Genomic DNA, 15157 nt, shown 5'->3' with positions numbered 1-15157 from the left:
ACTTTTCCACTAAACCATATAGTGATTCCCTAGAGCGCATAATATTTTGGTTGTCTTCAGGTGAGAAACCTGTGCCTGTCCAGAAGTAGCTGAAGTACAGGTAGTCCTTGACTTGTGACAATTGAATCCAAAATTTATGTTGTTAAGTGAGAACTTGTTAAGTCATTTTTTTCCCATTTTACAACATTTCTTGCCACAGCTGTTAAGAGTTGATAAGTTAAGTAACCTGGTTGTTAAGTGAATCTGGCTTCCCCACTGATTATCAGAAAAGGATCACATAACCAAGGGATGCTGCAACAGTCATATGTATGAGTCAGTTGCCAAGTAGCTGAATTTTAATCACATGACCATGGGGATACTGCAAAGGTGGTAACTGTGAAAACAGTCAAAGGTCACTTTTTTCAGTGCCATTGTAACTTTGAAAGGACACTAAATGAACTTGAGGACTACCTGTATAACCAATTTATTTTCCAGTCTTCTGGAAAGAGTTTGAAAAATTCTGCCCTATCTTTGACAAAAAAACCCAGGTATTTCATGACAGATTTATATCTCTGCAATTTTCCCGCACTTCCAACCATTTCTCGTAAGCCTTTCCTTCCAGGCCCTTTAGTCTCATAGATGTTCTCCTTAGGATATGCATCAGTTTGCATGGAATGGGATGACTTGCTGCTGCCAACTCACTGTGGGATAATTCAACAATTCAATTTAAATATTTAGAATAATTCATTTTTTTTAAAAAAATATGATTTTCATTTCATCTTGTCCCTCTCTCTGCATCCTTTCTTTAATGTTTCTATTCCACAGTATCTTCGGTATGTTTAACTTTTATCCCATGGCGAGTTAGCTGTGGTGAGTTGTCTTGTGACAAGTTGTCCTAGATCCTAGTTGGCCAAGGGTTTTTCTATCACGCAGTGCTCAGAAGATATATTCTAGATGTCTAATTCAGACTAAAAAGGAGCAATGACTTAAACCATAGCACCTGTCTCTTCCTCTGATAAATTTATCTTACATTATCAGGATTGTTTTGTTTCTACCCAAATTCTCAGGTGGTTAATGCTGGATAATTGAGTTGTCCAGGTTATACAGAAGACTTCGCATCCCTTCTAGATGAGTTGGACTGACTCTGAAATACAAGTTACTGCTTAAAAAAAATAGAGGCAAGAGGAAAAACTTATCAAAAACATTGTTTTACTGAATCACGACAAACAAACAATTGTTAGAAAAATGTCTCTTTAATTAAAATCTGTAGCATTGTTAAGTAGGGTGTATTGGAGGGAAATGGAACATTCTCTCCAAACCATGCAAAAGTCATCTAAACTTTTTATCAAAGATAGGCGGTAATTCAATATTTCTCCCTCTCTTCTCAGCAGTCACCGAAGAATAAAAGTGCTAGAATCTAGCTCAAAACTCACAAACAAACAAAAAAAAAATCATAAACACGTTAAGGTATAAAGTTAAGCCCTCTGTTGCAAAGTTTCTTTTGTGTTTCAGATTGTACTACCGGTAGTAGAAAAGCACTTGGATCAAGCAATAGCACTTGACATCTCTAGTGTGCTGGGTCCAACTGTTTGGCAAATGGTGAATTACTGGGTGCATTAACAGATTCTTTTTTTCTCCTAATTTGACGAAGATTACCTTCCATGCAAAGAGAAGAATGCTCACCAGCCAATGTGTAAAATGTGTGGAAAAAGCAAACATGTAAAACACGAACGAGATGAATGCAAACAAATGTTTTGAGAAGAGCAAATGTACAAAACGAGAGGATTACAACATCCACTGAAACAATCCATCAAGTCACCCCGATTCCTGATAACTGTAGGAGCCAATCCCTGCAGTTTTCTTGGCAACGTTGTTGGAAGTAGCTTCTCAATATCTTTCTTCCTAGAGAGAGTGTTTGACCCAAAGTCACCCAGTTGGCTTTGTGCCTAGGGCAGAACTAGAACTCCCAGTCCTGTGGCTTCAAATCCAATTAATCACTGCACCAAGCTTATAATAGTATATTTTTTAGGGGTAGAAATTAATGCAGTAGGCCAAAATGTTTCCAAATTACCACAAGGAGAGAGACAGGGATTACCAATTTGTAGGAAAGGGATTAGATGGAGTATTGTTTTCAGACAGCAATGATCGATTAACAAAAACGATAGCAAAAAATATAACACTGCAGTGTAAGTATACAAAACGTCATCAAGAAACAGGGAAAACAACACACTACAGGGGAAACTTATATACAAGGACCACATTTTTTTTTTTTTTTTAGAAAAAATCCCCCAAGTGGGACTTTGGCACATAAAACTTCTCCAAATAAGCCAGAAAGGATCTCTTCTTCCACCTTGACCCGTGGTTTCTGGAGTCCAAGCGTGACTATCCTACTTTCGAAGACCTTATGTGATCCCAGGATTAGTAACCGTGTGCTCTCACAAGAGTGAAAAGATAAGGACTAGAATGCTGAAAGAAATGCCTATAAATGAGAAAAAGCAAACGCTTATCCGGAAGTTACAGCAAGTTGGCTTTTTCCAGCCTAATATTAATATGCAAGGTGAGCAGTCTACAGACATGTTCTATTATTCCAGGTGCTTTACGAAATGGAACAGACCTACTGTAGGCAGTTCACTAAGGAGACCTAGAACGGCCTCTGATATTGGGATGCAAATTGGCTAAATTCCATCTACGCAAACAATTAACAACACTTCTTATTGCACTCTCACTGCCATATAATGGGACGTGCAGGGAAAAAAGAACAAGAAATCGCAAGTCAAAAGATTTGAAGATGTGAAGAAGAAATTCCGAAAGCTTTATCTGGTACAGAATACAGCAGCGCTGGAAGTTATACGTGTTTGTTGAAGAACACGTTATACCTCCAACTCAGTCAGTTGCATTGGATGTCAGTCTGTTTCCACGGGTCAATTCAAGATGATAGTTTTGATCTTAAAGCCCTACATGGCATGGGACTGACTGGGTTACTTAAGGGACTTCCTCTCCCCAATTATATCTGCCCAAGTCTCGCCAAACCCAGCAAAGAGGGGATGCTGCAGGTCCTGTCAACTAGGGAAGGGGTCTCCAAACTTGGCAACTTTGGACTTGTGGACTTCAACTCCCAGAATTCCTCAGCTTCGCTGGCTGAAGAATTCTGGGCGTTGAAGTCCACAAGTCTTAAAGTTGCCAAGGTTGGAGACTCCTGAACTAGGGAGCTACACTTGGCGGGTCCTAGGCAGTGGGTTAGGGTTTTTCAGGTGTAGTGCCCATGTTATGGAGTCTACTCCCTGAAATGAGACCGGCATCCATTTTGTCTCTCTGGGAGTCCATCAAGGCCCTGTTGTGCCATTAGGCATGGGGACCTCAGGGAAATGCTGAAATATTGAGATTTCTTCAGTTATTAGCACCTGCTTTCCACCCAATGGGATTTTTTTCCCTTTTAGTTTTTTGTTTTTTTTTTATTATCTTAAAGCTTTTAAGTGATATTCAGAATTATTTTGTATTATTTGTTTTAGTTTTGCCGTATGCTGCCCACCAGTTTGTAATAAATGTGATGAAAAATGAATATATATATATATAAATACATACAAACGAGGTAGGAAAAAAGAAATGTGATGAAATGTAGTTCACACCATTCAGTAAGCCACTCAAAATCTTTTATTCTTGCAAATCATCCTTGCTTCCATCACACCCAGATTAGGTTTCCTACGTTGTCTTGGGACTAATTAAACTCCCCATCTCCTTCATTCTGAGGAGAATCAGTTTCATCCAATCATGATGATGTCATCCAACCCTGACTTTCAATTCCATCCAATCATGACTTTCTCTTCTTTCATAAGGTGATTTTGCATTTCAAACCTCATTCATTCTCTCAACGGACTTCTGTTCAATGGACTTCTGGTGGCCAGTCACTTTTTTTTTTTGTATTGAATCCACTTTCCTTCAGAACTTTTTCAGAATCTGAAAGTTTAGTCAGAATAAGTTGAGCATTGCTAACTAAGCCCCACCTCTTATGACATGATGTGTGCAATGTCATAACACACGTACAAAAACGAGTGTGGACAAGCAAGAGGGTGTGTGAAGGAGCACAATTTTCCTTGAAACTCAGCTCCAATTCTTTCAGTATTATTGTCCCTTGGAGCCTAAACTGGAATTATTAGCAACGATGAAATCCTACTTGGATATGATACGGATACAGATTAATAGAGTTCGAAGGGACCTTGTAGGTCAACTAGTCCAACCCTCCGCTCCAGCAGACCTTGCATCATTTCTGACAGATGGCAATCCAGTCTCTTCTTGAAAGCTTCCAGTGATGAAGCTCCCACAAGTTCCGAAGGCAAGCTGTTCCACAGATTGATTGCCCTCACTGTCAGAAAATTTCTCCTTATGTACCCACAACTATTTACATGAAACCAATTCATCGTTTCAGGGGCAGGTTCACCTATATCTTCAGAAGTCATCTGCTCTACCCTTCTTCCTGGGGCTAAGAGAGAGGGGTGGCCTACAGTCATTCAGTTGCCTTCAAGTCCAACAAGGGCCTAGAACTCCACTGTAAGTCTTCAGGTCTGGGTACCTTTAACGACTACACCACAACTGGCTTTTGGCCATCCATCTAGATTAGATTAGAGATTAGCCATCTCTGGTTTTATTGACAGTCAACAACATTTTATGACCTTTCTCCAATTATTGTTGCCCATTGAGTAAGATCCAGGAGGCTTCATATTCTCCAGATCCTATCTCTTGTATAGCCACTCTCTTGGTAAATGGCTCAGGATGGCATACAGTTAACCCAGCTATAAAAATATACTAGCAATAATGAAAAGGAATAAAGCATGAAACAAATTACGCTGGAGGCATTCGGCAAGTGAAATGCTCACTCCAGATGGGTTTACCAATCCTCCTGACTCGGAGCCTGGGGGGAAAAAAACAGGCCCTCAAGGCTTTGCAAAAGACAGGCAGGATTGGTAGCGTCTGAATCATGAGAAAATACTCTTCCTTAAGGCAGATGCAGCAGCAGACAAAGCACACTTCCTGGGTCCCATAAGATGTCATGATTTAAACCACAGCTTTCCAAATTTGGCAACTTGTGGACTTCAGCTTCCAGAATTCCCCAGCCAACTCTCAGAATTCTGAGTGTTGAAGTCCACAAGTCTTAAAGTTGCCAAATTTGGAGAGCCCTGGCTTAGAGATAAGATCTGGAACACACCACTCCTGCCAGATCTTCCTGAAGGGGCCACAATAATCGAAGACAGGACATTCAGCAAGTAACAAGGCTTTGGTCCACATAGGACTTTAAAAGTGATAACTTTTAGTGTAATTTTGAATTACATCCAGAAGCCACCTACCTTGTACTTATCAAATACTGGCATTATATATGGGATGTACTGAGAGGTTCATCCGTAACTATTCGCACTATAGCATTCTGACCAGCTGTAGCTTCTGAGTGATCTTCAATGGCAGCTCCATAAAGCTTGCATTGCATTAATCCAGAAATAAAATATATTCTGAAAGGTGGATGCACCCACTCTCACGGCCACTCACAATTTTAATTTTCTAACGGGTGGCTCTGGAGCATATGTGAAGCTCACGGGGATTTTTGAAAGTGAAAATAATGCTGGAGGCAACATACTTTTTAGTCTGCAGACAGCTTTCATTTTATCAGCAGACAGTAGTATTAGATATAACTAATGCACTTTGAAACGTCTGTTTGACATTAAGGTACCCTTCTTCAAAAGTCTTTTTAAAAAGTGAAATGTATCATTGTTCTGATATATGTTACAGGACAATCATGCACCCCTCTGATCCATTAATCTGAGTGAGCTCAGTAAGTTGTTTATTCTATACTGGAATGGGTTTAAAACATACGTTTAGTTTTCAAATAAAAAAAAATTTTTAAAAATAATAAAAAAAAAAAAAAAATTTTTTTTTTTATATAAATAAATTATTTTTAAATTAAAAAAAAAAAAAAAAAAAAAAAAAAAAAAAACCCCCCCCCCCCCCCCCCCCCCCCCCCCCCCCCCCCCCCCCCCACCCAAAAAAAAAAAAAAAAACCACAAGACAATCGTAAGAATACTGATTTTTCCCCCACTAGAGGGCACATTTTTGGATCTTCAATTGGAAGGTTAAAATATGAATGAAAGAGCAGAGTTATCCAAACAGGAAGAAAAGGAACAGCAAGTGGGTGGAATATAAAAAAAAACAACCTTCTTGGATTTCTAACACTGTTTTTGTGTTTAATCAATTAATATAAATTGATCTTAAACATTAATGGCTCCTGTTGCCCTTTCTCCTGAATACAATTAGTCCTCAACTTATGGCTGGCGTTGTGCCTGCAATCTCGGCTGTAAGTTGTAATGGTCACTTTATCATCTTTTTTGCAGTGGTCATTAAGTGAAAAAGGCAATTGTAAGGCGAATGTCAGGGTTCTTCAGCAAACTCATTGTTTACTCTGGAATGGTTTGAAATCGTGAATGGAATAACATTAAAGGAGGATATGGTTGAAGGATCTCACCCCCCTCATATTATTATTTGGAGGACCCTCAATAGGTTGAGAGTTAAAGGGCCTAAATGTAAATCCATTATGCTCAAGTGGAGGCTCTTAGTGTATAACAACATGCTGGTACATTATCTATTACCAGAAACATGTATCGATAATGATTTATTTTGGGCCAATAAAGCCAAGAAGGTGGCTTCATTCTGGTGGTTTAAAGTTTAATCTAGATACGGAAGGAGGAAAAAATCAGGACAGCTTTTGAGAGCAACTGGAAGTAAATGGGAGTTTCTGGCAAAAATATCCTAAATCATGGTCACATGACCAGTCTTGCAAATGGCCGTAAACGCAGGCCAGTTGTATAGTGTCCCAAATGCAGTCACGTTTTAGTTTATTGGGCTGTAAATGGAATGGGAAGGGGTGGTGGAGAGATACATACTTTCAGCCTTGCGAGTTAGATGAGACAGAAAACATGGCCAGATGAGCTAATTCTATTTTACTGCAAAGTTACACTAGCAGAATCTTGTAGATCTAAAAGTATATAACTGGTCCTTGTCCCTTTTATAGCCCAAGAAATCAGGAAGAGGCTGAGGCTGCAAACTCACCCATATTCCTGCCGTGAGGTAAATCTGCCTCTTGCTTTAGCTGCATCTCTTTGCCCAGTCTCCCAAAGACCTCCTCACATGCCATTACACATTCTTTCCTCCTATTTTCCTCACTACAACCCTGTGAGTTAGGCTGGGCTGAGCAATAGTGACCAACCCAAAGTTCTTCAGTGAGCTTCCCGGCTGAGGGTTATAGGGTCTTGGTCTCCCCAATTCTACCCCAATATCCTAATCACTACTTCACTCCATCGTTTTGAAGCTTAGACTTGATCTTGTCTTCACGTTGCTTGGAAGTGACTTCTCGGGACAATTAGTGTTTACATCAGATTATATTTTGATAATCCAAAACAGTGTTTCATGTGTTGCAAATGGGCTTTGTTTTTAACTGCCATTTCGGGATAGTTGTTGAGGTGCTGGACTAAAAGCCAGGAAATTATGATTGAGGATTGAAGTTCAACCAGGAAATTTTTGCTGGTCACAATCTTTCATCGTTCACTTTCAATCAACCTTGCAGGATTGAGGCTATAGAAGCAGAACGGCAAAATATAAAAGGGATCAATAACAAAATCTAAGAAAATCTCTCCTGGATCAGGTTTCTGTTGTCCAGCTTTCAAGTAGCCAGTCAGATGCATTTAGGAAACTCATAAGCATGTCAGAAGGGTAAGAGCTCAGTTCCACTGATGCCCCCTTCCTGTGGGGCTATGTAGGGTACATTTTGTAAGGAGTAATTTTGGAAGCAATCTACAGCTACCAAGACTACTAACACTGATTGTCCATGCATTTATTCAGTCCATATTTAATATATGACCCATCATCATATTTGATAGCACCAAACTCTACATGTTCAAGCCATATGTTACATAATCAATTGTATCTTTTTATCTGTTCTAAACTCAATGTACTTAATGAATATTATATGGGAGAAGAAGAAAACCAGTTTGGTCTTAGTGATTAAGGAACCAGGCCGGAAAGCAGGCGTATGGGAGTTCTAGTCTTGCCTTAACCATGAAATCCACCTGGGGCACCTTGAGCCAATCACTTTCACTCAGCCCTACTCACTTCACAGGAAAATAGGAGGAGAAAGGTGTGTTGAATATGTTTGCCACCTCGACTTATTTGTACAAATAATAAAGACAGGATGCAAACAAAACCTCCAAACGTGGCATGATATGACATCATGTATAATCATAACAATAATAATACTAACAATTACGCACAGAACATACTTTTACATGTCTGGAGCAAAAAGCAGAATACATATAACCAATTTTGTGTGACAGTCATGTACTTTACGGGTTCTACTGAGATAGCTAGCTAGTCTTTTGTGGACAAACACTGTTGTGGCATTTGAACACTAAGCCTGGTTGTTGCAGAAACAAAATGAAAAAGTTAAAGTGCTTTAAAAAAAAAAGACTGAAATCATATAACCTCTGCAAATATGTTTCAGGGAACATAATTAATTTAAAATGTAAAGGAAATACATTTCTTAATGCAAGAGAGGTCTGTCTTTGAAGATGTAATCCAGTCTTGAATTGCTAATTCCATACTTTGGGAAAACTACTCAGAGTTACAACATAAGATGCAATCCATGGCTCTGTATCATGTAAGGTTTTCAATGTCAACTGCAGCAAATTAAATTATGCTCACAGGAAACTGACAACCAATGCAGATCTTTCAGTACAGCCATTGTATATCATCTCTATGCCATGCATTGGTTAACAACCTAACCACCATTTTTTTTTTTTCATCAGTTGCTTTCCAAGGACAATCCCAAGTAAAGCTTACTGCAATAGTTCAGACAGGACGTAAAATCTGGAGGGTTCAGGAAGGGTCATAGCTGGCTCACTAGTTGTTGTGCAAATATGCTTCTTGCCACAGCTGTCATCGGCATGTCCAGTGAGCTTTCTGAGGGAGTGCAACTCACCCAAAGTCCATGTCCAACTTTCTCCTAACAGTATTTTGTCTGGATTTAGTATCGGCGTGTTCAGCTCCTCCAAGGAGATTATCAAATTTAAGCAACATTTAAGGGTGCAAACTGCTAATGGTAAGGAGCAACAGAGCTTCATGAACACATTGGTGACACTCCACCCCAGAGCTGCTGGTGATTATACCCAGTGATTTCGTGTAGATGTTAAATAGTTTAGGGACAAGACAGAACCCAATGAGATAATGCAGGTCAATAACTTGGGGCTGACATTAATTTCTCAACAGCATCTATCGGGTGCATCTAAGCATATAAATTAGTCTCAGAAGTTATGAAAGTTGGGATTGAACATATTAGAACCAACCATGTTGCACTGCCTCCATTTAGTTTCTGGCTTAGGTCATCCACCTGGGTGACCAAAGGAAGCCTCAAAATCATATCTGGGGTGAAATGGAAATGAGTACAGATAATCACTTTCTCCCAGATGCATCTGGAGCGATGAGGTCTTCACTTTTCAATCTCCTTACTCACGACTGGAAGATTAGAGACTATCTTGTAATTATAAAGATCTTCTGTGTCCAGGAACAACTGTTTTACCATAAAGGCTGTATTAATATCTCTTTCAAAGAAGTATAATTTCCACTACACAATGGGAAAAAAAATTTTTTTTTATTTTTTTTATGCTTATAACTCATTTCTTCTCTGAAAGCTCAGGAAGATTGACAGGAGAGTCCCTCCTCAATTTATCCCCACAAAACCCTTGTGAGATAAGCTCTGTTGGGAGACGACAACTAGCCCAAAGCCACCTCCTGAACTTCAAGGACATGTAGGACTTTGAACTTAGGATTCACCTCCGCACACATACACACACACCAGTGACACATACACACATTCGTATCTACACTCTTCTTCCTTGTAACGGTAACCACAACAACAGATGGAGAAGGTGGGATCCAGGAATGAACAATAGGAGATGAAGGAAGAAGGTCAAGGTGGTTGAGAAAGTGTCAGAGAACACAAAACTGATCACAGGCAGAAAATAGAAACGTGCAAGACCGTACAAAACCAAAAAGGAGCACAGACATAGAGAAGAGGAAGCAGAGCGTGACAGAGAACTCACCTGTTAATAGGTAATAAAAGGTAGGGTGAGCTACAGAAAGAGTGGTATACAGATACAGAAAGAAGAAGGTGGGTGTTTGGTCTTGGCTCCAAACTCTTTTAAGAACCACAGAGGTAAGCTGGACTTTTAACCTTATATATATATTTGTGGCTCAATTCAGGGTCTAAATATCAAATTAACACAGACACCTGATAACTTTGTCAGAATTCAGCAGTGCCATGGGACTGATCTAGAGTCCACGCTAGGTACGACACAAGAAAAATACCCAAGAAGAAACCAATTTTTGAGCAGCCTTGTGACAAACTGGATTATTTTGCAGGATTACCCATGCAACCATCTTTCTTCCCCTCCCTACCTAAAGGGCATCGGAGGACTTTGATATCTTGATGGGCTACTTTATCTTATAGCCCCTCTTTCCATCATCATGAAATATATAAATAAACAATAACAGATTTACCTACCCACAGTGGCAGGGTCACTTTTTTTTTGAACCAAGAAAGCAAAATCAATCTTAGAAGGATTACCAACTCTTATCATCTCTCCCATTTTTTTTGTTTTTCAGCTAATACATTACTATATAACTGTATTTATACCACAAGCTTCAATTTCAGAATCAAGGGTCTTTTTTGAGGTGCTGAAAATTGTGTCTCACCAAGGAAGATCAAAACAAAACAAAACCTTCCCCAGGCTGTATTCGTACCAATTATTAACACCACTTGTTCAAGGGCTAAAAACACTGCAAAACAGAAAGAGGCTTTTTTTTTATATAAGAGGCAGAAAGGTGACTGCAGACTTTGCTTTATAACTCTGTTTCCACAAGGGGCTACAGGCTTTTTTTTTTTTTTTTTAATGAAAACTGGGGATTTTGGTAATTATTGCTTATCTTGGAAGGCAAGTTCATAACAAATTCTCCTGCCAGCTGAAGCGGGCAATACCCAACTATTTTTTGACCTAATGTCAGGAGAGGTTCTATGGCTCCAAATTCATTTCCTTCTACCGCAGGGTTCTCCAAACTTGGCAACTTTTCAGATCTCTGGACTTCAACTCCCAGAATTCCTCAGCCAGACATAGGGAACTCTGGGGGAAGGGGGTTGAGGTCCACAGATCTTAAAATTACCAAGTTTGGAGAGTCCTGTTTCTAGACCATCGTTGTGTACATCCTTAAAAAAAGCACTCTGCTCAAAATACGCTGGCACTGAGAAAAACATAAATCAAGAGGAAGGATGAGGCAGGGCTAAAAGTTAGATTGACAAAAGCATCCGTGTTATTACCTGTCTAGGTGTGAGTGTTATCACCAGATATACTTTCAGAATCAAAATCTGTTTTGCTTTTAGGTCCCGTTTCGTTCCAGCTCTCTATGCAGTCTGAAGGAGCATCGTCACCTAGAGTCAGCTGCACCAAATTTACATTGCTAGCAATTGGTTTTTCTTCACCATCCTGACTATTTTGGCTAATTGGAACGTCAGGCTGTTCTGGATTTTCTACGCTTAGTTTCCCAACTTTCTGGACCTCCTTGTTGGGTAGCTGAACATCCTCATGGTTGTTCTTTGGCCCAGGTGGCTTTGGACCCTTAGTTTCTGCACATTCATCAATGACACTCTGCTGTTGATAATGGTCTAGCCATTTTAAGGTCCCCATTCTTAGTGAGCTTCTGTTCTCCTTGAACCAACGGACTATTTCTGTTCTGGTGAGTCCCGTCTGAGCTGCCAATTCATCATACTCCTGTGGAGAAGGCCACTGAGTTCTAACAAACGTATTTTTCAGTAAGCGGACCTGCTCTTGGCTGCTTGGAGCAGAGGCCGTGGAGCACTGAAGCAAAGACGTTGGAGGTTGGGAGATGGGGACCTGCTCCGTTTGATTTGCTGCACCATTGGAAGCAACTGGGTCCTTATTCTTTAGGCTTGATCCCATTGAGTCTAAGACGGCTTGTTCCATGTTATCCCTAAGTTTTCTTCGCTCGGCAAACCAGCATTCAACCTCTCTTCTGGTCATCCTGGCATCGGTCCTAAGTCTTTCCAACTCAATAAGTGTAGGAAAAGAGTTTTTAAGGAAACTTTCCTCAAGGATGGCAATTTGTTTTTGAGTTTTTCCTTTGAACTGCTGGAAAATGAAATCCGGATAGGGGTGATAGGGGGGATCCTGTCGCGCGCTACCTAGAGCAAGATGGTCCTTGGCTACAGATTCACTCGTGATATGGCTGATTCCCCGTTGATTCCGGTAACGATAGTCACTGAACCACTTCTTGATTTCACTCCTTGAGAGCCCAGTGACTTCAATCAGTCTGTAAACTTCCGCATCGTCAGGGAACTGGGTGACAATGAAGCTTGCCTTCAGAGCTGCAATCTGTTCCTTGGTTTTTTTGCGGTCGCTGGTTGACGTTGGCGGTACAGTAGAGGGTGGCGTTGTTGTTGCTACGCTTACTGGAGCAGCAGACATGTTCTGCTTGGCCAAGGCTTCTGTTGGGTTGACATGCTGACGTTTGGCTTCTGGGACAGCCAGCTGGTTCTGCACACCCCGTTTCTGACCGTGGTTCGCAGCCACAGCAAGGGTAATTGGGGGAACGTTTGATCCATTCGAGACTTGGGTCAAAACTAGGCCAGTCTGACTGAGTATCTGACAAGGCACAGCTGTCTGAATCAGTGGCTGGGGCATCTTGGCTGTGGCAACATGGGCTGGAAGAACAGTAATGGTCTGGTGTGTTGGCTGGATGGTGCCATTGAACATCTTCTTCCTTGCCTCTTCCACCTCTTCGGGAGACCAGCTGATGCCGTGCTTCAAACGTTGAGTGGCAAACCAAATTCGAATCTGCTCTTCAGGGTGTTTGGAGGCAGCCGTCAGCCATGACAATTCTGCTTGTGTAGGATATGGAAACTTGTTGAAGGAGCCGATCATGGTAGAGTTAGTGTCTAGTGCAGAATTGTATTTGGTACTATTCAGGGGAACGGGGACTTTGGGAACTAGGTTGATATTTGGCGGGAGCTGTACGGAGGGCATCACGTGGGCCAGAATATCTTGAAGGACTTCTGCTCCATTAATACAAGTAATTGGCTCAGTGATATCTGGAAAAAGTTGAGGAATCCCATCAAGATGGCTGTCAACAGCTTTCTTGGCCTCACCTTTAGGCTTTCCTAGGTTAATGATCTGAGCTACTTTGTTTGTATCGCCTACCCCTTCATAGTCAGGGGTTTCAACCACACTGCCTGTCACCTCAATGGATTGTTCTAAGACCGTCTGATTGTTGAGCTTGATTAACTTAAGCTTGAAATTGTTTTCTCCCGGATGGAGCTTTGCGTTGTGCTCGGATAAGGAATCATACTTTTTGGTTGTAAAATTACATTCGGAGCATACGTAGAGGGGGTTGAGAATCACGTTGGGGTGTTGCGTGTCTATATGCTCTGTGAATTCATTCAGGTTCTGGGTGGAGAATGGGCAGTACTTACATTCGTAACCACCGACGGGTTTCCTCGTTGGGTTGGCTGGAGAAGATTTCCCCTCGATCACTTCACAGTCATTCTCAAAAACATCCTTGCTGGCCCCCAAATTATTTTCTAAGTCCTGCTCGGGAGCACCAGGTGCTTTTCCTACACTGTAGTCCATGGGGTGACTGGGCTCCGGTGCTTCAGATGCTCGTACCATACATGGAGTTGACGACTTCCTTTTGCTTGCCATGACCGCTGTAGAAGTGCCCTTGGAAGCAACAGTCCCAAAGGTGTCCTCTTAAATGCTTTTAGCACTTCCAGGAATAATCCCAGGGTGGACTCTAAAGGAGTCTAGTGCCATCCGTAGCTTTTGGCCATGACCCACCATACAAAGACGTCTGCATTACACCTGCATTATAAAACAAGATACACGTTGTTAAAATGTGCACATCTTCCTTCTCTCTGAAGGAAAAAAGGCCAATTATAACTCTTACTTTTAACTCTACCTTTGGAAAGGCCAAACTGTTATACGTTATAGGTGGCCCTCAACCTATGGGCACAATTGAGCCAAACGTTTGTCTTTGCTTGTCAGAGAAAGGATCTCGTGACCCCGGGACACTGCAAACGTCATAAATACATGCCAGTTGCCAAAGGTCTGAATTTTGATCACATGCTACAATGGTTGTAAATGTGAAAAATGTCATAAGTCACCTTTTTCAGGGCCATCGTAACTTCAATTTGTCACTAAATGAACTGTTGTAAGTCGGGGAACACCTGCATCCAGTTAATAATAGTGTCAAGAAAGCTAATAAGCGCCTGCCCCATTAGTAATTAGATGGTGATTATTTGAGAAGGCCAGGTGTTGTGGTCTGTCGGCTGCCGGCCCCTCCAGCAGCCGAATCAGAGAAGGCAGCAGAGTGGGAGTCGGAGCCGGCACCAAGGCAACTGGAGAGCTCCCAGGGGGAAGAGGAAATGAAGAGACAGAGGCGGAGCCTGGGCCGTTCATCAGCTCCCAGATGGAGAGGCAACAGACCCCAGGTCCGGAGGTGGCTGAGGAAGAACAGCTGAGTCCTTTGCCTGACGTGCGGATGCACAGAAGGCAGAGGAGAGGAGAGCAGTGGGACGCTATGGGCTGGTCATGGGGACGGAAGAGCCACCGCTGCAAGCTAAGCCCCACCTTAACTCTGAGGATAAAATGCAGGGGGGCGGAGACAAATAAGTGTGGCAGATAATTATTCGTGTCCGTGTCGGTCAGCCACTGATAGTCCTTACTTCTGAATCCTGCCTGGAACTTTACTGGAATTCTTTCCTGGTATCTGCAGCACTGACAGTTGGCATGCCTTCTAAGCATGTGTGTGTGTGTGTGTGTGTGTGTGTGTGTGTGTGATGCTGGAAACGAGCAGGCGCACCTTCCAGTACTTTCTTTACGAGAGTGGGGAGAGAGAGAGACTCTTGGTGTGTTGGGCCATTTCAGAGGGAAAGGGAGTGAGCTTTGCTTTCAACAGGCACTTAAGAGACTCAGCCTAGTGTGTGTGTGTGTGAGAGAGAGAGAGAGAGAGAGAGAGAGAGAGAGAGAGAGAGAGAGAGAGAGAGAGAGAGAGAGAGACTCTGGGTTGGGGCTGCTGA

General features: G+C 41.7%; 1 protein-coding gene across 1 annotated transcript in view; it reads right to left on the bottom strand.

Annotated features, from left to right (window-relative positions):
• Positions 1–1213: 1213 nt before the first annotated feature.
• ZHX2 (zinc fingers and homeoboxes 2) overlaps positions 1214–15157 on the bottom strand; it is a 69861-nt gene continuing 55917 nt past the window's right edge. The window contains exons 2-3 of the mRNA XM_087962152.1: positions 11384–13940; positions 1214–2458 (exon numbers count right to left, since the gene is read on the bottom strand). Of these exons, the coding sequence (XP_087818278.1) occupies positions 11388–13781 (2394 nt within the window). The 5' untranslated portion in view covers positions 13782–13940 and the 3' untranslated portion in view covers positions 1214–2458; positions 11384–11387. The remainder of the gene's footprint in view (positions 2459–11383; positions 13941–15157) is intronic.

This window comes from Notechis scutatus, chromosome 3, assembly GCF_049901735.1.
Source record: "Notechis scutatus isolate UNSWTSFEM ecotype Mainland chromosome 3, rNotScu1.2, whole genome shotgun sequence".
NCBI classification, from domain to species: Eukaryota; Metazoa; Chordata; class Lepidosauria; order Squamata; family Elapidae; genus Notechis; species Notechis scutatus.
The sequence above is the reverse complement of the archived record's forward strand: the minus strand, read 5'-3'. Positions and strand labels throughout refer to the sequence as shown.